General features: G+C 39.6%; 2 protein-coding genes across 3 annotated transcripts in view; one reads left to right on the plus strand and one right to left on the minus strand.

Annotated features, from left to right (window-relative positions):
- Nucleotides 1-25,176, minus strand: part of LOC137125463 (NACHT, LRR and PYD domains-containing protein 12-like) — a 382,261-nt gene that overhangs the window by 65,023 nt on the left and 292,062 nt on the right. The gene's annotated exons all lie outside the window — the stretch shown is intronic.
- Nucleotides 1-25,176, plus strand: part of LOC137125449 (uncharacterized) — a 69,598-nt gene that overhangs the window by 27,863 nt on the left and 16,559 nt on the right. Inside the window, exons 6-10 of the mRNA XM_067500911.1 lie at nucleotides 6,237-6,683; nucleotides 7,764-8,195; nucleotides 15,794-16,237; nucleotides 17,653-18,099; nucleotides 19,181-19,624. Of these exons, the coding sequence (XP_067357012.1) occupies nucleotides 6,237-6,683; nucleotides 7,764-8,195; nucleotides 15,794-16,237; nucleotides 17,653-18,099; nucleotides 19,181-19,624 (2,214 nt within the window). The remainder of the gene's footprint in view (nucleotides 1-6,236; nucleotides 6,684-7,763; nucleotides 8,196-15,793; nucleotides 16,238-17,652; nucleotides 18,100-19,180; nucleotides 19,625-25,176) is intronic.

Here is a 25,176-nt window from a genome sequence, read left to right on the forward strand (position 1 = left end):
TTCACTGTTGGCTCTAGCATGGTGGGGGAGGGAGTGGAGGAGCAGAGTCCAGACCTGGAATCACCTTATGAAACTCAGAGACAGATTACAGTGTTAGAACATTTTGGACAAAGACTTGTGTTGCTCTGTCCTCTGCTTTCTATTTAAACCACAATTGACACTATTCAGTAAATTGATTAAAACTGTAAATTTCTCCACATGATGGTAACAATTCAGTTGGTAAACTGTGGCCAGGCCAGACGCTCACTTCTTTTAGTAGCCAGTACTATTTCTCTTGTACCCTGTTCTTTAGCTCTATCTTTCCTCGTGTGACTCAGATTTCACTGCGCTGAATACAACAGTAATCTTTAACACAACAGTTCATCTACAATGACAATGTCTGGTCACCTATGCAGCCTGTTAGGGAGTTTTCATAGAGCTCTCTTACCTTTTTCTGTTCTGCTCGTGCTTCTCCCCTGCTATTATGGTCCATATCACTCCTAGATTGGATCATGTGGCTCCTCAGGAGGACAGCTTCTCAACCACAGGGAGGAATCAGTTGTTACTTGCTGTAAGTCAAGTTGAGGAGACAAAAGGCAGCTCACAGTCTTGGTTATGGTGAGTTTAATCAGCAAGAGGCAGAAACATGCAGAGCAGAACAGAACTACACTCCAGAGTGGATCAATCACATTGACAAGGTTTTACAGGTTATGGTGTTTTTTAACCACTAAGCTCATCAGCCGAATTCACATAGAAGGACAAAGGAATAACCAATGCAAATCAACCTTAGCGACAAACATACAGGAATCTAATTAGCAAGTCTCTGAGACTACTCATCGTCTATGTGTTCCCTGCTGGGACAGCTTCCTGATGAAGCTCTGGTCTAAAGACAGAGCAGACAGAAGATCTGCTGAGGTATGAAAGCAGCATTTGGTCACCATGAACAGGCTTTTTGCTTTTGTAGGAAAATTTCTCTCACACCAAACATACACTGACAGTAACTTGTCTTCATGAAGATCAGTGACCAAACACACAAAGCAAAGATAGAATGAAATGTGAAGAAGAATAAAAATGTAAATGTAATTCAGAGAATGATGTGAATCCAAAATAATAGTATCTTTAAAACAGTTACTGAAACCAAAGAGAAGTATGTTCAGCTGCCTCTTAGTTTCTAACTATAATGAACTTTACTGACCATGATAAGATTTGTACCAGTGAACAACAAATGAAGAGTTCAGACACCTTCAGTATGAATCATCATCATTTTGTGTCTCTACTCACACATGTAGTTCAACGTGATGGTAGTTTACACATCTGTCTTCTCAAGAGCAGGATGAAGCATTGCATGATGGGAATTGTTGTACAACTACTGGACATGATAAAGACTTTTAGATGTTTTGCTTTGTAATATATTCATATATTGTTCATGTCTGATAAAACTCATCCACCAAGTACAATTACATTTCATTTAATACAGGACATTTACAAGCTAATATCTGTTCATAGTGTGTGTTTTTGTTTTTTTTTGTAGCTGAGATCAGATATTCACAAAATGTTTCTTTCTCACTGTTCCAGTTTTTATCTTCAGTCATCAAATCGTTCAGAAGAAACCAGGATATTTGGGAATCTGCTCTGTGCAGCAGCAGAGAGAGAACAGCAGACAGGAGAGAAGATACTGGAGCTGTTATCATCACTCTGCACATATCAAACATTGTATTTGGAAGGTGGATACTCGAAGAGATGGAATATTTATGATTATAAAAATCATCAGTGTTATTTCCTGTTGGATCTGTTCTCCCATGTGAAGGACTATGAGACTAAAACAGGTCTGAGAGTTCTTCCATCATTACTGTCAGTTTTCCAGTCAGCTCCTAGAGTCTGGTTCATAAACCTCTCAGAGAGAAAGACCTCCATCCTCCTGGAAGTGCTGAAACTACAACCACAGAAGAAACCAGTGAAGCTGACAGGATGGTCAGATGAAGAGAGTGAAGTGAGGAGTTTCCTACAGTGTCTGCCTTATATCTCACAGCTCAGGTAAATGATTGTAGTGAACATTTGTGGAGCTGTGTTCTCACATCGACACCACCTCACTGTTAGTTTGAAAGTTAAAATGTGTTCAGCTGATGTGTCCACATAAACATCACATCATGGAGTGTAGTTTTAATGTCCTACATTTCCCAGAGTTCAGTAGGACCTAAAGGCAGCTTTCCTACAGAGAACTGCTCATCTCTCATTAACTGATACATGTTTACTTCACTAAGCTCCCAGTTTGTTCTGAACATTAACTGTTGTTATTGTGAAGCAGCAGAGACGATCGCACAGTGTTGATGATTAGAAGTTCAGTTGTTCCTCAGGAGCAGTGATTAACTGCTGTGTTTGTCTGTTTTTCTACTGTCCTGCAGCTTTGTTCTTGGTTTCTTAAATCTCAGACATGAAGCAGGACATTTCCTGCATTAAAGAACAGCCACAAATGGCTCTTTCTGCCTAAACACATCAGGGTTTCAGAGTTTGAATTGAAACGTATTAGAAAACATGTTCTGGTTTGTTTTGAACACTGTTGTGTAAAAAGTTTTCAGTTTTTGGACCAAATCATCAAACTTTTCTTCCCTAAAACATTCAAAACATAGAAAAAGGTCAAATGTGAAGTTATGTTCATTCCCAAAAAAGGTCAATTCACTGAGACGGATTTGAACTGGATCTGAAAATCTGAATATGCTATTGACTTATTGGTACTGTTTTCTGGGCTGCACCATAAATCCTCCCAGGGGGATAAAAGATTTTACTTTACCTCAACAATATGTTATATCCAATAATTGTTGTCACAAAGTTCCCTCCTGATTTGGTTGTGTCCACCAGAGGACTGGTCTCTGTCCTTGGAAGAACACGTTCAATCCTGTTACATCTTACCCAGGCCTGTTCTGTCTGAGTAGAGGGAGCCCTCCAAAACATATTCTGCTGAACTGTTCACCCCAGTGTCACTTCATATATTAAACTAAATCTTTTCTCACACTGAAATGTAGTGAGCTAAAGTTTTACCCCAAGTCTTGATTCTTACTGGGGGGTTAGAAAAACCAAATACATGCTCACTCTTAATTTTCAATAACTGTCGTGGCAAAAACTTTAAGGAAAGTCAAGAGGCAGCTCACAAGTGATGTTTATAGTGAGTTTAATCAGCAAAAGGAAGAAACACACAGCAGAACAGTCTACACTGTTCTGAGTAGGCCAATCAGATTGATGAGGCCTCACAGGCTGCTCAGCCTTTAACCACTCAGCTCACAGCTAAGTTCACACAATGACACAAGCAATGAGTCAATGAAATGAATATTAATAAGCCTTTTGCTCCTCATGTCTTTTAAGTCTTGACATTGATCAACAGTTCTGGTTCCCTACTGGGAAGCAAATACTCAGATGTAGGCAGTTTATGGTTGGTGTCTATCTAAGACATCAGTGGGAGGCAGGATGTCTTGAGGGGAAACAGTTAGTGTCAACCGAGGAAGCGCTGATGTAAATGACAATGCAAATACGACGTCTGTGAAAGAAGTGTGACAACAGAGCAGTGAAGGAGAAACTGTGTTGCATTTTTTAACTTTCCCTCAGAATAACAACCTTCAAATTCAGAAAATTGATTGATACAGCTTATACTAGAAAAAAATAGTTTATTTTATTTATGATTTTCCACAAGATATTATCATTTTTCTGATCAAATATCAGTGATGGATGCTGGATCAAACACTCATTCAGTGGCTCCTGTGACTCTGATACACACAGTAAAGTGACTGGAACTTAGTCGAATGTTTGAATGACTTTATTTTTCTGTAGCTTCACTGAAATGAAATTACACGTCACATGGAAGTGAAAGTAGAGCTTTGCAAATCTTCAATATGCTACAACATCAGTGTGTGAAGTTTGATAGTTTTACAGAATAATGGATGTTTAAACTTCTGCTCCAGTATTTTGAGCTTTGAAGGAGATGAATTGATAAAAATACTGAGGATTTACCATTGTAGCCTGATGTTTGTGTTTCCTTCAACATTTTAGAAGAATTTCAGTGAGGAAAAGTAAAAACTCCATGTATGATTTATCCTGTTATTGTTGTATTTTACACTGATTCATGTTTCATGTCATTTTTTGCTCATTAGCAGGTATTTGTTGGCTTTTAGAAGAAACACCTGTAAAACCAGTTTTACATGAATTTTGTTGCTGTTGATATTGAAACAAAATGTTTGATTCTCATTCCAGTGTTCGTCCCTGGTTTAGAGTTTCAGATCAACGCAGGTTCTTTGTGAATCTGTTCTGTGCAGCAGCAGAGAGAGAACAGCAGACAAGAGAGAAGATACTGGGACTGTTATCATCAGTCTGCAGATATGAAACATTCCCTGTAGATGAGAGATATATGCAGATCTATAATTATCAAAAACATCAGTCTGATTTCCTGTTGGATCTGTTCTCCCATGTGAAGGACTATGAGACTAAAACAGGTCTGAGAGTTCTTCCATCATTACTGTCAGTTTTCCAGTCAGCTCCTAGAGTCTGGTTCATAAACCTCTCAGAGAGAAAGACCTCCATCCTCCTGGAAGTGCTGAAACTACAACCAGAGAAGAAACCAGTGGAGCTGACAGGATGGTCAGATGAAGAGAGTGAAGTGAGGAGTTTCCTACAGTTTCTGCCTTATATCTCACAGCTCAGGTAAATGGAACATGATTTAACTCTACAGTGGGTTATGCAAATGTTTTATGTTGCAGAAGTTCTAACATCATCTTACTAATGAAATGATTTGTAAGATTAGTAGAGTAGTTTACTTAATTGGTAGTTTGATATTTTGTATTTGTGTATGATAAGTTTATAAAATAGGAGTCAAATTTAAACATCCCAACAGTTTCTAATCTAATGTAGTTAATGTCAACTTCACCTTGAGCAGCTGTAGCATTATAATGGTGTGTGTGTGTGTGTGTGTGTGTGTGTGTGTGTGTGTGTTCGTGTTCTCAGACTGATGTTATTCCACTAAAGTCTAATATCAAACATACACTGACAGTAACTTGTCTTCATGAAGATCAGTGACCAAACACACAGAGCAAAGATAGAATGAAATGTGAAGAAGAATAAAAATGTAAGAATTCAGCCCTGCTAATAGAAAAACATGACGTTGAAACACAAATGTAATTCAGAGAATGATGTGAATCCAAAATAATAGTATCTTTAAAACAGTTACTGAAACCAAAGAGAAGTATGTTCAGCTGCCTCTTAGTTTCTAACTATAATGAACTTTACTGACCATGATAAGATTTGTACCAGTGAACAACAAATGAAGAGTTCAGACACCTTCAGTATGAATCATCATCATTTTGTGTCTCTACTCACACATGTAGTTCAACGTGATGGTAGTTTACACATCTGTCTTCTCAAGAGCAGGATGAAGCATTGCATGATGGGAATTGTTGTACAACTACTGGACATGATAATGACTTTTAGATGTTTTGCTTTGTAATATATTCATATATTGTTCATGTCTGGTAAAACTCATCCACCAAGTAAAATTACATTTCATTTAATACAGGACATTTACAAGCTAATATCTGTTCATAGTGTGTGTTTGTTTTTTTAGTAGCTGAGATCAGATATTTACAAAATGTTTCTTTCTCACTGTTACAGTTTTTATCCTCACTCATCAAATCGTTCAGAAAAAAACAGGATCTTTGTGAATCTGCTCTGTGCAGCAGCAGAGAGAGAACATCAGACAGGAGAGAAGATACTGGAGCTGTTATCATCAGTCTGCACATATCAAACATTCCCTTTTGATGACAGATGCAGGAATGATAAAGATCCAGAATACCAGTCTCATTTCCTGTTGGATCTGTTCTCCCATGTGAAGGACTGTGAGACTAAAACAGGTCTGAAAGTTCTTCCATCATTACTGTCAGTTTTCCAGTCAGCTCCTAGAGTCTGGTTCATAAACCTCTCAAAGAGAAAGACCTCCATCCTCCTGGAAGTGCTGAAACTACAACCAGAGAAGAAACCAGCGAAGCTGACAGGATGGTCAGATGAAGAGAGTGAAGTGAGGAGTTTCCTACAGTGTCTGCCTTATATCTCACAGCTCAGGTAAATGATTGTCCTTCATATCAATTCTGATTGTATTTAACCCATATTTAGTGTTTTATATTTAAACATAATTTAAGCAGAACACATTCAACAAACCAGTTTAGATAAAAGCTTTAGTTTTATTTGAATAAAATCATGTTTTGGTAATCCTGTGTTTTCAGTTTCATTCCTCAACCATCAAATCGTTCAGAAGAAACAAGGTTCTTTGTGAATCTGTTCTGTGCAGCAGCAGAGAGAGAACATCAGACAGGAGAGAAGATACTGGAGCTGTTATCATCAGTCTGCACATATAAAACATTCCCTTTTGATGACAGATGCAGGAATGATAAAGATCCAGAATACCAGTCTGATTTCCTGTTGGATCTGTTCTCCCATGTGAATAACTATGAGACTAAAACAGGTCTGAGAGTTCTTCCATCATTACTGTCAGTTTTCCAGTCAGCTCCTACAGTCTGGTTCATAAACCTCTCAGAGAGAAAGACCTCCATCCTCCTGGAAGTGCTGAAACTACAACCAGAGAAGAAACCAGTGAAGCTGAGAGGATGGTCAGATGAAGAGAGTGAAGTGAGGAGTTTCCTACAGTGTCTGCCTTATATCTCACGGCTCAGGTAAATGATTGTAGTGAACATTTGTGGAGCTGTGTTCTCACATCGACACCACCTCACTGTTAGTTTGAAAGTTAAAATGTGTTCAGCTGATGTGTCCACATAAACATCACATCATGGAGTGTAGTTTTAATGTCCTACATTTCCCAGAGTTCAGTAGGACCTAAAGGCAGCTTTCCTACAGAGAACTGCTCATCTCTCATTAACTGATACATGTTTACTTCACTAAGCTCCCAGTTTGTTCTGAACATTAACTGTTGTTATTGTGAAGCAACAGAGACGATCGCACAGTGTTGATGATTAGAAGTTCAGTTGTTCCTCAGGAGCAGTGATTAACTGCTGTGTTTGTCTGTTTTTCTACTGTCCTGCAGCTTTGTTCTTGGTTTCTTAAATCTCAGACATGAAGCAGGAGATTTCCTGCATTAAAGAACAGCCACAAATGGCTCTTCCTGCCTAAACACATCAGGGTTTAAGAGTTTGATTTACAAATTATCTTAAGGAATTTTTTAAAGTGGTGAATTTTGACTTTATAATTTCTCTGATCAAATATCAGTGGTGGATGCTGGATCAAACCCTCATTCAGTGGCTCCTGTGACTCTGATACAGACAGTAAAGTGTCTGGAACTTAGTCGAATATTTGAATGACTTTATTTTTCTGTAGCTTCACTGAAATGAAATTACACGTCACATGGAAGTGAAAGTAGAGCTTTGCAAATCTTCAATATGCTACAACATCAGTGTGTGAAGTTTGATAGTTTTACAGAATAATGGATGTTTAAACTTCTGCTCCAGTATTTTGAGCTTTGAAGCAGATGAATTGATAAAAATACTGAGGATTTACCATTGTAGCCTGATGTTTGTGGTTCCTTCAACATTTTAGAAGAATTTCAGTGAGTAAAAGTAAAAACTCCATGTATGATTTATCCTGTTATTGTATTGTATTTTACACTGATTCATGTTTCATGTAATTTTTTGCTCATTAGCAGGTATTTGTTGGCTTTTAGAAGAAACACCTGTAAAACCAGTTTTACATGAATTTTGTTGCTGTTGATATTGAAACAAAATGTTTGATTCTCATTTCAGTGTCAGACGCTGGTTTAACGAGTCAGACCAACCCAGGATCTTTGTGAATCTGTTCTGTGCAGCAGCAGAGAGAGAACAGCAGACAGGAGAGAAGATACTGGAGCTGTTATCATCAGTCTGCACATATCAAACATTCCCTTTGGGTGATTATCATAATCCAGAATATCAGTGTGATTTCCTGTTGGATCTGTTCTCCCATGTGAAGGACTATGAGACTAAAACAGGTCTGAGAGTTCTTCCATCATTACTGTCAGTTTTCCAGTCAGCTCCTAGAGTCTGGTCCATAAACCTCTCAGAGAGAAAGACCTCCATCCTCCTGGAAGTGCTGAAACTACAACCACAGAAGAAACCAGTGAAGCTGACAGGATGGTCAGATGAAGAGAGTGAAGTGAGGAGTTTCCTACAGTGTCTGCCTTATATCTCACAGCTCAGGTAAATGATTGTAGTGAACATTTGTGGAGCTGTGTTCTCACATCGACACCACCTCACTGTTAGTTTGAAAGTTAAAATGTGTTCAGCTGATGTGTCCACATCACATCATGGAGTGTAGTTTTAATGTCCTACATTTCCCAGAGTTCAGTAGGACCTAAAGGCAGCTTTCCTACAGAGAACTGCTCATCTCTCATTAACTGATACATGTTTACTTCACTAAGCTCCCAGTTTGTTCTGAACATTAACTGTTGTTATTGTGAAGCAGCAGAGACGATCGCACAGTGTTGATGATTAGAAGTTCAGTTGTTCCTCAGGAGCAGTGATTAACTGCTGTGTTTGTCTGTTTTTCTACTGACCTGCAGCTTTGTTCTTGGTTTCTTATATCTCAGACATGAAGCAGGACATTTCCTGCATTAAAGAACAGCCACAAATGGCTCTTTCTGCCTAAACACATCAGGGTTTCAGAGTTTGAATTGAAACGTATTAGAAAACATGTTCTGGTTTGTTTTGAACACTGTTGTGTAAAAAGTTTTCAGTTTTTGGACCAAATCATCAAACTTTTCTTCCCTAAAACATTCAAAACATAGAAAAAGGTCAAATGTGAAGTTATGTTCATTCCCAAAAAAGGTCAATTCACTGAGACGGATTTGAACTGGATCTGAAAATCTGAATATGCTATTGGCTTATTGGTACTGTTTTCTGGGCTGCACCATAAATCCTCCCAGGGGGATAAAAGATTTTACTTTACCTCAACAATATGTTATATCCAATAATTGTTGTCACAAAGTTCCCTCCTGATTTGGTTGTGTCCACCAGAGGACTGGTCTCTGTCCTTGGAAGAACACGTTCAATCCTGTTACATCTTACCCAGGCCTGTTCTGTCTGAGTAGAGGGAGCCCTCCAAAACATATTCTGCTGAACTGTTCACCCCAGTGTCACTTCATATATTAAACTAAATCTTTTCACACACTGAAATTTAGTGAACTAAAGTTTTACCCCAAGTCTTGATTCTTACTGGGGGGTTAGAAAAACCAAATACATGCTGACCCTCAGAGAAAATCATCATTCTCATGATATGGAGGTTCCCAGTTAGGGATGTGAAAGGATTCAGGGGAAGCACTGTCCCTAAGTAAAGGAAGGCTTTGGATAGTCACTTGGTGTGAGATGAAGTGATCAGTGACACACATTATTAGTCCACATGCACACGGAATAAGGAAACACCCACACAGGGTCAGTGCAGTAATGTCTATAACAACACCTGTGAAGAGGGACAGGATGAAGGTTTTCCATTTTCCAAACACAATTTCAAACCAGCCTGGGCTGATGTCGTCATAGCCATAATGTCTCTTCAGTTCTTGTCACAGTGAACTCAGTCCATCCAGCTCCTTTCTTACAGACTCATCTGAGGCCGTGTTGTTTGGGATGAAGGTGCAACATTAGTCTCAACATGGTGGAGACTCCTCCCTTGTCTGCAAGCAACATGTCAGTTGCTGTTCTGTTCTCCCATATCATCTGTGATGTTGCTGCCAACTGCTCAGCTGTACCTGCAATGGCATCATGTGTGTGATTGATGAATCTCTGTTGGTTGTAATGCAGGTAGTTGATCCAATCAACATTCTTGTTGGTCGTGCACCACCAGCAAAGGGAGGAATGACAAGGACACACACTCCTGTCCAGTTAGCTGGCAGAGCTCAAGTTGGCCAGACACACATCCAGTACACATTCAGCACGGGATTGATTCCTGCATCAAAAGCATCTCTCTTGCAGCATCTGCCATAAACTCCATCTTCAATAATCTCCTTGGCAACTTCAGAGCTCTGTGAATGTCCAGGTTTAAGTGGTGGGTAGAGGGTATGTGTCTTTGTGCAGTTCAGTGGTGTGATGCCTACTGACACATTTCCATAGGTCTGATTGAAGCAGACAAACTTAGCTCCCAGTGCAGGCTTGATGTGGCTTAGTGTGGAGACAATGATGGATATTGCACTATGGCATTTTTGGAATAAAATGTCATTGGTGTCCCAGGTCGTCTGTCTGGAGGCTCGAATGATGATGCAGTCAATCAGAAGAACTTTACTAACATTGTCTGATTCTGCTATAATTCATGAATCATCCTTAAGATTTCTGCAACTGTGGTGAAGAGAATAAATGTGCACAATCTGATCTTCAGGTTCCACTCCTTCAGTTTGAGTGGGTGCTCTTACCGTGTGGGATTCTCCATCATTGGGCAGCAGATGTCACCTCTGTCACCTTCCTGTATTCACCTTTCTTCAAGATTGTTGGAGCTTGAAGCCCGGTTCAAGCCTAATCATCACTTCTCCCCCCTCACTGAGGTGAACAATTCAGAGGCCAAATCTGACCATCTGTGCCTTGTAGGTCGTCCTCCACGGTTTTTGTCTCCTTGTCGAGTCGGTGTGCATCTGGGTGTAGTTCCTTTTCCGGTTCTGGTATGGGGATCCTCTTGCAGTGGCTGGCATGGACCCACATGATGTGTCTCTCCAACTTCACTGCTGTATTAGAAGTCAGTAGTACTTGATTTGATCCTGTGAAACATCTCTGCTTCCAGTGTTTCCTCCAGTGGTCCTTGATGAGCACCCAGTCACCTGATTTAAGATCTTGCAGGCTGATGGCTGCAGGTGTAGACAGGGCTGCTTTCACCTGGTGACAAACAGCTGAGAGAGTTCTGCACTATAGTTAAAAGATCACATCTTCATGAAAAAACTCGTCAGAGTTTGTTTGTTCTGAATAAGTACTACGCTAAAATCTGTTACTTCACCACATTTTGTTAATTTGGTCATTCCATCGTACCTGCACTCTGGGGGTGATAAGGCAGCAATAGTGAAAAATAACCTAAATTAGCTTGACAAATCATTCAACACCTTTATGGTAAACCCAGGACTATTGTCACTAATAACTTTCTTCTGGAATACTTCACCTAATGATCATGTGTTTGGGCCTTTTTACCACAGCAGATGCATCTTGTTTGGGAAAAAAGGAAAATAAACCTCAGCCCACTTGCTAAACATGCAAACCATAGTCAAGCAATGTCTCTATTTCTGACAGGGCTTAATTAAGTCAATCATTCAATGTTCGAAAAGCCCATCAGGTGGGGGGTGACCTTGCATTTAATGGCACCAGAGCATTGTGTGCTGCACAGATAAGAACCCTGGTATATAAACCTTCTGTAGCAATAGCTGTTACAATATGGACACATCCCTCTTTTTCAAATGTGATGTTTACCATGAACTAGCTTTGCATGCAAATGAAAATATGAATTAGGTAAATAAAGCTTATCTCTGGACCAATACATGTCCCTTTTTGCAGTGGTGCACATAATGTCTTCTCAAAGTTTTCTAGATACACTTGCTAGTGACTGCATGGTCTGTAGATTCAGTTCCTGTGAGGAGAAAGTTGTGTAAGGTGAAACATTTGTCCCACAACATTTGTTTGCTGGTTCTGTAGCTGCATCTGCTGTTGAATTACCTGTAGAAAGATTCTTTTGTTAATGTTAGTGTTTCACATTTTGTTGGGGGGTGGCTATAGCTCAGTTGGTAAAGGCAGTTGCTTACGGGTGAGTGGTTCGATCCCCGGCCCTGGCTATATGTCAAAGTGTCCCTGGGCAAGACCCTGAACCCCTAACAGCCCATTCCCCCTCCCCAGCGATGCAGTGCCGGTCCAAGCCCGGTAGAAATTGGGGAGGGTTGCGTCAGGAAGGGCATCCGGCGTAAAAACTGTGCCAAATCAACATGCGGACAATGATCCGCTGTGGCGACCCCGAACTCACGGGATAAGCCGAAAGGAGAGTAGTAGTAGTAGTGTTTCACATTTTGTTACCAATGTGTAGGCGACAGGACAGGATCGAAAGAGCTGCAACAACAACTATGTGCAATTAGTGTTGTGTCTGATGACGTAAAAGTCCTTTGTCTGTTTGAATAACAACAAATGTAGTCAGTCTAAATAATCATTCATTCATAAACATTCATATCAATGGATAGTTTATAGGTTTCAGTAAGAGCTCTCAGCTCACCAGCGTGTGCAGACAAGTTAGAGGGTAGTTTTATCATGAACCTTCTGTAGCAGCTGCAAACTAAGAATCAAAGCCATCGTAACTCTTATGAATTCAGAATTAGTGTGTTTGTGATATCAGGTCTGGAAGTACAGATGGTTTCTATTACCTCAGTGCAGTTATGAGGATCCATCCTCCTCTGCAGGCAGCAGAGTAGCAGGGTTCAACATATAGAACATCTTTTCACAGCAATGTTGGACTTTTCAAGCAACATCTCAGAACAGCTAATCAAATGAGGTTGGCATAATAAAGAAGGCATGTAACTGTCTTTCTGTTCAACAACTAGAGTATTGGGCAACACTTTTTCTTAAGAGTTCACATGGTTTCATAAAGTGCAAACAACAACAACAAAAATATTAAGATTAAACTTCACACAGAGAACAAGTCTGCAAACTGCAGTTTAGAAAGAATCACTTCATGGCCATTGTCAACAAGATGTTTTAACAGTTGCACCATATACATTTTTTGCATGTTTCTTTAAACTTACAAATACAAAATACAAATTAGCAAATCACCTACGTTCTGTAGCAAACACACAAACTGGACAAATTTGTTGGTACCAGAGAAAGAATGATTTGTAGATTTTTACTTAAGTTGCTGTGTGGCTGCATTCACCTCCTGTGAATTTGAACAAAGCACCACTCATTTGCTTGGTCTCTTACTTTTTTACCAAAAATATGGTAACACACACAAGAGAATTCTCACCTGAAATTATTACACCTGCTGTTAACAAGGATTCGAACACAGGCTTTACACATATGCATATACATTTACAAATGTGCCATATTTATGGCCCAAAGATTTTGGAATTTGCTCGAGCTTTGGTAGTAAACTAGTTTCTATGATAGTAAAGGGCACAGCATGTGCGGTGTTATGGCTTTAAAGGAGCTCAATTCTACAAGCTTGTGCAACTGATTGCGTACGATGTACATCACCCTTCCTGCTGTATTCCATCCTAGGATCTGAGGCTGGTGGTTGGACTTCCAACAGGAACAACATGCTCTGCAACCATGTTCCCAAATTTTCCAACTCAGGTCAAAGGGTTCACCAATCAGACATGTGGAGTGTTTCCCATAAAGAGTTTTTCCTGTGTAGAGGAGAGTGAGACAGAGGCAACAGCAACAGTCTTTGTCCAACCTCCCATTATCTACATTGTGTCCTATGTGCTTTGCAGTGTTTGATGATGCCTAAAAGTTTCTGAATATGTGCTGTGTGTGCGTGTAAAGTCTGTAAGCTGTTGTGTAACATAAGTATTATCATATGCACATTGTGAATGTATATAAACTATCTGCATTTGAGAGGAACAGAGCAACTTTCTGAAACAAAGTTGTTTTTCCACTAGCACCTATTGTGAGATATGATCTACCTCAGAATGAATGAGTCAGTCTTCAGAATAGAGCTTGTAGCTCCTGAATCAAATTAAATATCACATCATGATTTTTCAACAGCAAAGCTCTGGAAATAGCTGCTACTTATCAGAATGATAATGCTTTGTAAAATTATGCAGGTCCTACCTGGATTCTGCTCCTTTTTGTGTGAGTGTGTGGGTGGAGGTCACCTGATCTGACATATGCTCCTGTGTTGGTGTCGCATGATCTGGGGTCTGCTCCCCCCACTCTCCCACCCAGTCAGTCTTGTGTATATCTCCAGAACAGTCCCCTGTTCAGTGTCCTTTCTCACCACACTGAAAACAGGCGGCTTGGACACAGTAACGTCTTCTTCCTTTGCCACGTCCCATTTCTTGTTCTTTGCCACAAGTTCTTTGGTTGGTCATGACTCTGGACGTGGTGTGTCCTGTAGTTGAGCTTCTGCTGATGGAGGAGTTCTGGCTTAGTCTCATCTCCATTCACTGTTGGCTCTAGCATGGTGGGGGAGGGAGTGGAGGAGCAGAGTCCAGACCTGGAATCACCTTATGAAACTCAGACAGTGTTTGAACATTTTGGACAAAGACCTGTTTTGCTCTGTGCTCTTCTTTTCTGTTTCCAATTTATCTTCTAATTGGGTTAATGTCTCTTGTTTGTTGATTAAAACTGTAAACTTCTCCACATGATGGTAACAATTCAGTTGGTAAACGGTTCCCAGGCCAAGCTAGTACCCAGTACTATTCTCTAGTAGGCCATTCCCTGCTGCTGTCTTTGCTCATGTGACATCAGTAATTAAAAACAACGGTTAAACTACTATGACAATGTCTTATCAACTACGCAACCAGTAGTGAGTTTTAAGGAGACACCTCTCTTACCTTGTTCTGGTTCGATTGTGTTTCTCCTTTGCTATTTCACCGCCGTATTACAGTAGGTATAACTTCTGGATTGGATCGGTGGTTGGGCTCCTGAGGAGGACAGCTTCTCAACCGGTACTGTTCATCCCTCAGAGTCCAGACCGCACGTCCATCCCACTTTTCTGATACCAAATTCTGTCCTGGAAAAAACTGCATCGCAAGTTAAGAAGTGATGGTTATAGTGAGTTTAATGAGCAAAAGGAAGAAACACACAGCAGAACAGTCTACACTGTTCTGAGTAGGCCAATCAGATTGAGGCCTCACAGGCTGCTCAGCCTTTAACCACTCAGCTCACAGCTAAGTTCACACAATGACACAAGCAATGAGTCAATGAAATGAATATTAATAAGCCTTTTGCTCCTTTGGTCTTTTAAGTCTTGACATTGATCAACAGTTCTGGTTCCCTACTGGGAAGCAAATACTCAGATGTAGGCAGTTTATGGTTGGTGTCTATCTAAGACATCAGTGGGAGGCAGGATGTCTTGAGGGGAAACAGTTAGTGTCAACCGAGGAAGCGCTGATGTAAATGACAATGCAAATACGACGTCTGTGAAAGAAGTGTGACAACAGAGCAGTGAAGGAGAAACTGTGTTGCATTTTTTAACTTTCCCTCAGAATAACAACCTTCAAATTCAGAAAATTGATTGATACAGCTTATACTAGAAAAAAATAGTTTATTTTATTTATGATTTTCCACAAGATATTATCATTTTTCTGATCAAATATCAGTGATGGATGCTGGATCAAACACTCATTCAGTGGCTCCTGTGACTCTGATACAGAAAGTAAAGTGACTGGAACTTAGTCGAATGTTTGAATGACTTTATTTTTCTGTAGCTTCACTGAAATGAAATTACACGTCACATGGAAGTGAAAGTAGATCTTTGCAAATCTTCAATATGCTACAACATCAGTGTGTGAAGTTTGATAGTTTTACAGAATAATGGATGTTTAAACTTCTACTCCAGTATTTTGAGCTTTGAAGGAGATGAATTGATAAAAATACTGAGGATTTACCATTGTAGCCTGATGTTTGTGGTTCCTTCAACATTTTAGAAGAATTTCAGTGAGTAAAAGTAAAAACTCCATGTATGATTTATCCTGTTATTGTATTGTATTTTACACTGATTCATGTTTCATGTAATTTTTTGCTCATTAGCAGGTATTTGTTGGCTTTTAGAAGAAACACCTGTAAAACCAGTTTTACATTAATTTTGTTGCTTTTATTGAAACAAAATTGTTTGATTCTCATTTCAGTGTCAGACGCTGGTTTAATGACTCAGATCAACGCAGGATCTTTGTGAATCTGTTCTGTGCAGCAGCAGAGAGAGAACAGCAGACAGGAGAGAAGATACTGGAGCTGTTATCATCAGTCTGCAGATATAAAACATTCCCTTTTGATGACAGATGCAGGAATGATAAAGATCCAGAATACCAGTCTGATTTCCTGTTGGATCTGTTCTCCCATGTGAAGGACTGTGAGACTAAAACAGGTCTGAGAGTTCTTCCATCATTACTGTCAGTTTTCCAGTCAGCTCCTACAGTCCGGTCCATAAACCTCTCGGAGAGAAAGACCTCCATCCTCCTGGAAGTGCTGAAACTACAACCAGAGAAGAAACCAGTGAAGCTGACAGGATGGTCAGATGAAGAGAGTGAAGTGAGGAGTTTCCTACAGTGTCTGCCTTATATCTCACAGCTCAGGTAAATGGAACATGATTTAACTCTACAGTGAGTTATGCAAATGTTTTATGTTGCAGAAGTTCTAATATCAGTTTACTAATGAAATGATTTGTAAGATTAGTAGAGTAGTTTACTTAATTGGTAGTTTGATATTTTGTATTTTTGTGTGTGTTTATGCTCAGACTGATGTTATTCCACTAAAGTCTAATATCAAACATACTGTAGAGGTGATTTTACTCGGATCTGAGGCTCCTGACGCTTCAGCACATACTTCACTCCAGAGATCGTTGTTAGACAAACATTGAACATTTATTGTACTTGCTTCTCAACTTAGCCAATGACAAATCTATTGTACATACAACTTTAAGCACAGTGATCTCATAAGCACATTCACTAGCTGTTTCATCAAACAAGGTTCTCAAAGTATGTCCAAACTCACAGAACTCGCAGTACTCTGTAAGAAACCGTGTGCCTCTACAGCTACACACAGAACCTTTTCTTCTACCTTGTTGCACCTTTCTTGTAGTCTGAGTTCCTCTGCTCTAGTTACTGTGTCACGTCTACACCCTTCAGTAGCTGAGCTGAACTAAATCTCTCCTTAACAAACCCTTAGCATTGCATTGTTTCATTGACCACTGGTGAACAACCATAAAGGTAAACTACAAAGGCAACCATCAAAGCCATACGATTTCACTAATGACATCATCAGTACATAGACACATCTCAAACATACATTACATTACACACACAGGCAAACATTACATAAAACAAATAACTAAACTAACCCCCTTGGTTGGCTCATACACATACACTGACAGTAACTTGTCTTCATGAAGATCAGTGACCAAACACACAAAGCAAAGATAGAATGAAATGTGAAGAAGAATAAAAATGGAAGAATTCAGCCCTGCTAATAGAAAAACATGACGTTGAAACACAAATGTAATTCAGAGAATGATGTGAATCCAAAATAATAGTATCTTTAAAACAGTTACTGAAACCAAAGAGAAGTATGTTCAGCTGCCTCTTAGTTTCTAACTATAATTAACTTTACTGACCATGATAAGATTTGTACCAGTGAACAACAAATGAAGAGTTCAGACACCTTCAGTATGAATCATCATCATTTTGTGTCTCTACTCACACATGTAGTTCAACGTGATGGTAGTTTACACATCTGTCTTCTCAAGAGCAGGATGAAGCATTGCATGATGGGAATTGTTGTACAACTACTGGACATGATAATGACTTTTAGATGTTTTGCTTTGTAATATATTCATATATTGTTCATGTCTGGTAAAACTCATCCACCAAGTACAATTACATTTCATTTAATACAGGATATTTACAAACTAATATCTGTTCATAGTGTATGTTTGTTTTTTTAGTAGCTGAGATCAGATATTCACAAAATGTTTCTTTCTCACTTGTTACAGATTTGATCCTCAGTCATCAAATCGTTCAGAAGAAACCAGGATCTTTGTGAATCTGCTTTATGCAGCAGCAGAGAGAGAACAGCAGACAGGAGAGAAGATACTGGAGCTGTTATCATCAGTCTGCACATATAGAACATTCCCTTTTGATGACAGATGCAGGAATGATAAAGATCCAGAATACCAGTCTCATTTCCTGTTGGATCTGTTCTCCCATGTGAAGGACTATGAGACTAAAGCAGGTCTGAGAGTTCTTCCATCATTACTGTCAGTTTTCCAGTCAGCTCCTACAGTCTGGTTCATAGACCTCTCAGAGAGAAAGACCTCCATCCTCCTGGAAGTGCTGAAACTACAACCACAGAAGAAACCAGTGAAGCTGACAGGATGGTCAGATGAAGAGAGTGAAGTGAGGAGTTTCCTACAGTGTCTGCCTTATATCTCACAGCTCAGGTAAATGATTGTAGTGAACATTTGTGGAGCTGTGTTCTCACATCGACACCACCTCACTGTTAGTTTGAAAGTTAAAATGTGTTCAGCTGATGTGTCCACATAAACATCACATCATGGAGTGTAGTTTTAATGTCCTACATTTCCCAGAGTTCAGTAGGACCTAAAGGCAGCTTTCCTACAGAGAACTGCTCATCTCTCATTAACTGATACATGTTTACTTCACTAAGCTCCCAGTTTGTTCTGAACATTAACTGTTGTTATTGTGAAGCAGCAGAGACGATCGCACAGTGTTGATGATTAGAAGTTCAGTTGTTCCTCAGGAGCAGTGATTAACTGCTGTGTTTGTCTGTTTTTCTACTGTCCTGCAGCTTTGTTCTTGGTTTCTTAAATCTCAGACATGAAGCAGGAGATTTCCTGCATTAAAGAACAGCCAGAAATGGCTCTTCCTGCCTAAACACATCAGGGTTTAAGAGTTTGATTTACAAATTATCTTAAGAATATTTTTCTAAAGTGGTGAACTTTGACTTTATCATTTCTCTGATCAAATATCACTGATGGATGCTGGATCAAACACTCATTCAGTGGCTCCTGTGAATCTGATACAGAAAGTAAAGTGTCTGGAATTTAGTCGAATATTTGAATGACTTTATTTTTCTGTAGCTTCACTGAAATGAAATTACACGTCACATGGAAGTGAAAGTAGAGCTTTGCAAATCTTCAATATGCTACAACATCAGTGTGTGAAGTTTGATAGTTTTACAGAATAATGGATGTTTAAACTTCTGCTCCAGTATTTTGAGCTTTGAAGGAGATGAATTGATAAAAAATACTGAGGATTTACCATTGTAGCCTGATGTTTGTGGTTCCTTCAACATTTTAGAAGAATTTCAGTGAGGAAAAGTAAAAACTCCATGTATGATGTATCCTGTTATTTTTCAATTTTACACTAATTCATGTTTCATGTCATTTTCTGCTCATTAGCAGGTATTTGTTGGCTTTTAGAAGAAACACCTGTAAAACCAGTTTTACATGAATTTTGTTGCTGTTGATATTGAAACAAAATGTTTGATTCTCATTTCAGTGTCAGACGCTGGTTTAACGAGTCAGACCAACCCAGGATCTTTGTGAATCTGTTCTGTGCAGCAGCAGAGAGAGAACAGCAGACAGGAGAGAAGATACTGGAGCTGTTATCATCAGTCTGCACATATCAAACATTCCCTTTGGATGAGAGATACATTTATGATGATAATAGAAAACATCAGTGTGATTTCCTGTTGGATCTGTTCTCCCATGTGAATAACTATGAGACTAAAACAGGTCTGAGAGTTCTTCCATCATTACAGTCAGTTTTCCAGTCAGCTCCTACAGTCTGGTTCATAGACCTCTCAGAGAGAAAGACCTCCATCCTCCTGGAAGTGCTGAAACTACAACCAGAGAAGAAACCAGTGAAGCTGAGAGGATGGTCAGATGAAGAGAGTGAAGTGAGGAGTTTCCTACAGTGTCTGCCTTATATCTCACGGCTCAGGTAAATGATTGTAGTGAACATTTGTGGAGCTGTGTTCTCACATCGACACCACCTCACTGTTAGTTTGAAAGTTAAAATGTGTTCAGCTGATGTGTCCACATAAACATCACATCATGGAGTGTAGTTTTAATGTCCTACATTTCCCAGAGTTCAGTAGGACCTAAAGGCAGCTTTCCTACAGAGAACTGCTCATCTCTCATTAACTGATACATGTTTACTTCACTAAGCTCCCAGTTTGTTCTGAACATTAACTGTTGTTATTGTGAAGCAGCAGAGACGATCGCACAGTGTTGATGATTAGAAGTTCAGTTGTTCCTCAGGAGCAGTGATTAACTGCTGTGTTTGTCTGTTTTTCTACTGTCCTGCAGCTTTGTTCTTGGTTTCTTAAATCTCAGACATGAAGCAGGAGATTTCCTGCATTAAAGAACAGCCACAAATGGCTCTTCCTGCCCAAACACATCAGGGTTTTAGAGTTTGATTTACAAATCATCTTGCATCTAAAGTGATGAACTTTGACTTTATAATTTTTCAGATCAAATATCAGTGATGGATGCTGGATCAAACACTAAAGTTTTACCCCAAGTCTTGATTCTTACTGGGGGTTAGAAAAATCAAATACATGCTCACTATTAATTTTCAAAAATTTTCAACTTATTTTATTTAGCGCCAATTTACAACAAAGTCATCTCAAGGCACTTTACATAATGAAGTCCAGACTACACAAGTATGTAGAGGTAACCAAACAAATCCCCCTTGAACAAGCACTAGGCAACAGTGGAGAGGAAAAACTCTCTTTAACGGAAGAAACCTTGAGCAGAACTAGGATCAGGGTGGGCAGCCATCTGCACTGACCGACTGGGGGAAGTGGAAAGTGGAGATGGAAAAGAAAAGAGCAACAATAAGCAACAATGAAACATTATACAGGTGGTGTCTATCTAACACATCAGTGGGAGGCAGGATGTCTTGCAGGGAAACAAATGGTGAGTGTCCACTGAGGAAGCACTGATGTGAATGACAATGCAAATTTCCCTCACACATGCCCACTTTTATCATTCTATCATAACTAAACATGGTCAGGATTCATTAGGGCTGAGCAACAGTAGGAACAGTTCATTAGTGTTAAGTGTTAATTCACAAGGATTTTCAAAACATTTCATCATTATGTTCCCAAATTATCCCAAATCATGTTCAGTTCAATTTAATTCAATAATATAAAGATGTGTAGAGGAAAAACTCACTCAACAAATCGCCCTAGAACAAGTCCAAGGCGACAGTGGAGAAAAAAAAACTCCCTATAATGGGAGAAACCTCCAGCAGAACCAGGCTCTGCCTTGAGCGGTTGGGGTGCGTGGAAAGAGAAAAGGACTAGATACTGATGTTATCATTCTCATGATATGGAGGTTCCCAGTTAGGGATGTGAAAGGATTCAGGGGAAGCACTGTCCCTAAGTAAAGGAAGGCTTTGGATAGTCACTTGGTGTGAGATGAAGTGATCAGTGACACATTATTAGTCCACATGCACACGGAATAAGGAAACACCCACACAGGGTCAGTGCAGTAATGGCTATAACAACACCTGTGAAGAGGGACAGGATGAAGGTTTTCCATTTTCCAAACACAATGTCAAACCAGCCTGGGCTGACTGCTGGGGTGGGTCCCCCAGCAGTCTAAGCCTATGGCAGCATAACTATAACTAACTATATGCTTTATTAAAGAGGAAGGTTTTAAGCCTAGACTTAAAAGTAGAGAGGGTGTCTGCTTCCCGAATCTGAACTGGGAGCTGGTTCCACAAGAGAGGAGCTTGATAGCTAAAGGCTCTACCTCCCATTCTACTTTTGGAAATTCTGGGAACCACAAGTAGGCCTGCATTCTGAGAGCGAAGTGGTCTACTGGGATGATATGGTGCTATGAGGTCTTCTATATATGATGGAGCCTGACCATTCAAAGCTTTATATGTAAGAAGCAGGGTTTTAAATTCTATTCTACATTTAATTGGAAGCCAATGGAGAGAAGCTAGTGAAGGTGAAATATGATCTCTCTTGCTAGTTCCAGTCAGCACTCTTGCTGCAGCATTTTGGATTAATTGCAGGCTCTTTAGTTACTGGGGCATCCTGAAAGTAGGGAATTACAGTAGTCCAACCTAGAGGTAACAAATGCATGGACCAGTTTTTCGGCATCACTTTGAGACAGGATGCTCCTAATTTTGGCAATGTTCCGTAGGTGGAAGAAGGCTGTTCTAGAGATTTGTTTTATATGTGAGGTAAAGGATAGATCCTGATCAAAAATAACTCCAAGGTTCCTTGCAGTAGTACTGGAGGCCAGATTTATGCCATCTAGAGTAACAATATGGTTGGACATCATATCTCTGAGATTTTTGGGCCCAAATACTATGACTTCATTTTTGTTCTGAGTTTAGAAGTAAAAAAGTGTGGGACATCCAGGCCTTTATGTCTTGTAGGCTTGAAGCTTTATTAACCGATTATTTTCATCTGGTTCCATAGATAAATATAGCTGGGTATCATCAGCATAACAGTGGAAATTTATGGCGTGTTTTCTAATAATGTTGCCTAAAGGAGACATATATAAAGTAAAAAGTATTGGTCCTAACACAGAGCCTTGTGGAACTCCATAGCTAACCTTTGTGTGCATGGAGGATTCATCATTAACATGAACAAATTAAAATCTATCAGATAGATAAGATTTAAACCAACCTAGTGCAGTTCCTGTAATTCCAATTTCATGTTCCAGTCTCTGTAATAAAATGTGATCAATGGTATCGAATGCAGCACTAAGATCTAACAGAACAAGTATAGAGATGAGTCCATTATCTGAGGCCATGAGAAGATTGTTGGTGACTTTTACCAGTGCTGTTTCTGTACTATGATGAACTCTAAATCCTGACTGAAAGTCTTCATACACATTATTCCTATGAAGGTGATCACATAATTGTTTTGCAAATACTTTTTTAATTATTTTAGAAATAAAGGGGAGATTAGATATTGGTCTGTAATTGGCTAAAACACCTGGGTCAAGACAGGGTTTTTTAAGTAGTGGTTTAATTACAGCTACCTTATAGGCCTGTGGTACATAACCTGTTTCTAAAGATAGATTGATGATATCTAATACGAACGTATCTATTAAGGGTAAAGCTTCCTTGAGCAGCTTAGTTGGAATAGGGTCTAGCAGACAGGTTGTTGGTTTAGATGAGGTAATAATTGAAGTTAGCTCAGAGAGATCTATGGGTAAAAAGCAGTCTAACAGGGATTGGGGCCTTATCCATGATTCTAGCACTGCTGTACATGAAGATCTATCTGTAATTTTTGGGGGGAGGATCTGGTGAATTCTTTCTCTAATAGCTACAATTTTATTCATAAAGAAAGTCATGAAGTCATTGCTGCTCAGAGTTAAGGGAATAGTAGGCTCAACAGAACTATGGCTCTTAGTCAGCCTGGCTACAGTGCTGAACAGAAACCGGGGGTTGTTCTTGTTTTCTTCTATTAATGATGAATAATATGCTGTTCTGGCATCATGGAGAGCTTTTTTGTACATTTTTAAACTATTTTTCCAGGCTAAATGAGATTCTTCTAAATTTCTGAAACGCCACTTCCTTTCTAACTTTCGTGTTTCCTGTTTTAAGTTGCGTGTTTGTGAACGATACCATGGAGATCACTGCCTTCTTTTTTAGAGGGGCAACACTATCGAGTATTGTACGTAGTGAGGCTGCAGAATTGTCAACAAGATAATCTACTTGTGCAGGAGTAACATTAAGGAGACTACTTTTTATTGTATTGACAAATGGTGAAGCAAATGATGAAGAAATAATTTCTTTAAATTTGTTGACAGCTTTTTCACTTAAGCATCTGCTATAGTGGAATTTTTCCCTAACTGCTATATAGTCTGTTATTGTAAATTCAAATGTTATTAAAAAATGGTCAGACAGAAGAGAGTTGTGAGGAAATATGGTTAAATTATCCGTTTCAATTCCATACGTAAGGACAAGGTCTAACGTGTGACTGAAACAGTGAGTGGGTTTATTTACATTTTGGGAAAAACCAATTGAATCTAATAATGAATTAAACGCAGTGCTCAGGCAGTTACTGTCAGCATCTACATGGATGTTAAAGTCACCACTATAATGACTTTATCTGTACTAAGCACTAAATCAGATAGAAAATCAGAAAATTCAATCAAAAACTCTGAATAAGGGACTGGAGGACGGTACATGATAACAAATAATAGTGGTTGTTGAGTTTTCCAGTTTGGGTGTGAAAGGCTAAGAGTGAGGCTTTCAAATGAGTCATAACTATGTTTAGGTCTAGGAATTATTGATAAGCTAGAATGGAAGATTGCTGCTACTCCTCCACCTCGGCCTGTGCTTCTAGGAACATGATAATTAATATGACCTGGGGGGGTTGACTCATTTAAACTGACATATTCTTCCTGCTACAACCAAGTTTCAGTGAGACAAAATAAATCGAATTGACGATCACTTATTAAGTCATTTACTAACAGAGATTTGCCATCTCTCCTAATCAGCCTAGGTTTTCCCCAAAAACGTTTCCAATTGTCTATGTAGCCCACATCGTTTGCTGGACACCACCTAGACAGCCAGCGGTTGAATGACGACATGCGGGTGTACATGTCGTCACTGGTCAGATTTGACGGGACCAGAGAAAATTACGGAGTCCGACATTGTTTTTGCAAAGTTACACACCGATTCAACATTCATTTTAGTGACCTCCGATTTGCGTAATCGGGCGTCATTAACTCCCACGTGAATAATAATCTTACTGTATTTACGTTTATCCTTAGCCAGGAGTTTCAAATATGATTCAATGTCGCCCGCTCTGGCCCCAGGAAGACATTTGACTACGGCCGCTGGAGTCTCTAACTTCACGTTTCTGACTATGGAGCTGCCAATTACCAGAGTTGGTTTCTCAGCGGGTGTGTCGCTGAGTGGGGAAAATCGATTAGAAACATGAACCGACTGGTGGTGAACCTCGGGCGTCTGTTTAGCATTAGATCTCTTACGAACCGTCACCCAGCCGGACTGGCTTCCCGGCTGCTCGGGAACTGCCGGGGGACAGCTAGCAGGGGCTACGCTAGGTCGGCCCGCACCAGCTACCGGGGCCTGACTAGCGGAGTTGTTTTCCATGGTGCGGAGCCGTGCTTCCAATTCCGTGAGCCTCGCCTCCAAAGCTGCAAAAACCTTACACTTATTACATATACCATTATCACTAAAGGAGGCAGAGGAAAAACTGAACATGAGACACACCGAGCAAGTGAGAGAAGGAGAGACAGAGGGAGACAGAGAAGCCATTGCTAATGTTTAACTGCTAAGCTAGCGAAGCTAATATAAGTGAAATGTGGAATTTGTAAACTTTGGTTGCTGGTTATGTTTTGCAAAAGCAGGTGCTTGTGTAATACAAGCGTATGTAACGACTAAGTATTAATTCTTGTGTGAAGAAATCACTTATTTAAGTAAACACTTCAATTAATCAGTAAACAGTCCTTCGGTAGAAACCCAAGAGTGTGCAGAAACAGGAAGTGACG

Source organism: Channa argus, chromosome 4 (assembly GCF_033026475.1).
Source record: "Channa argus isolate prfri chromosome 4, Channa argus male v1.0, whole genome shotgun sequence".
NCBI lineage: Eukaryota > Metazoa > Chordata > Actinopteri > Anabantiformes > Channidae > Channa > Channa argus.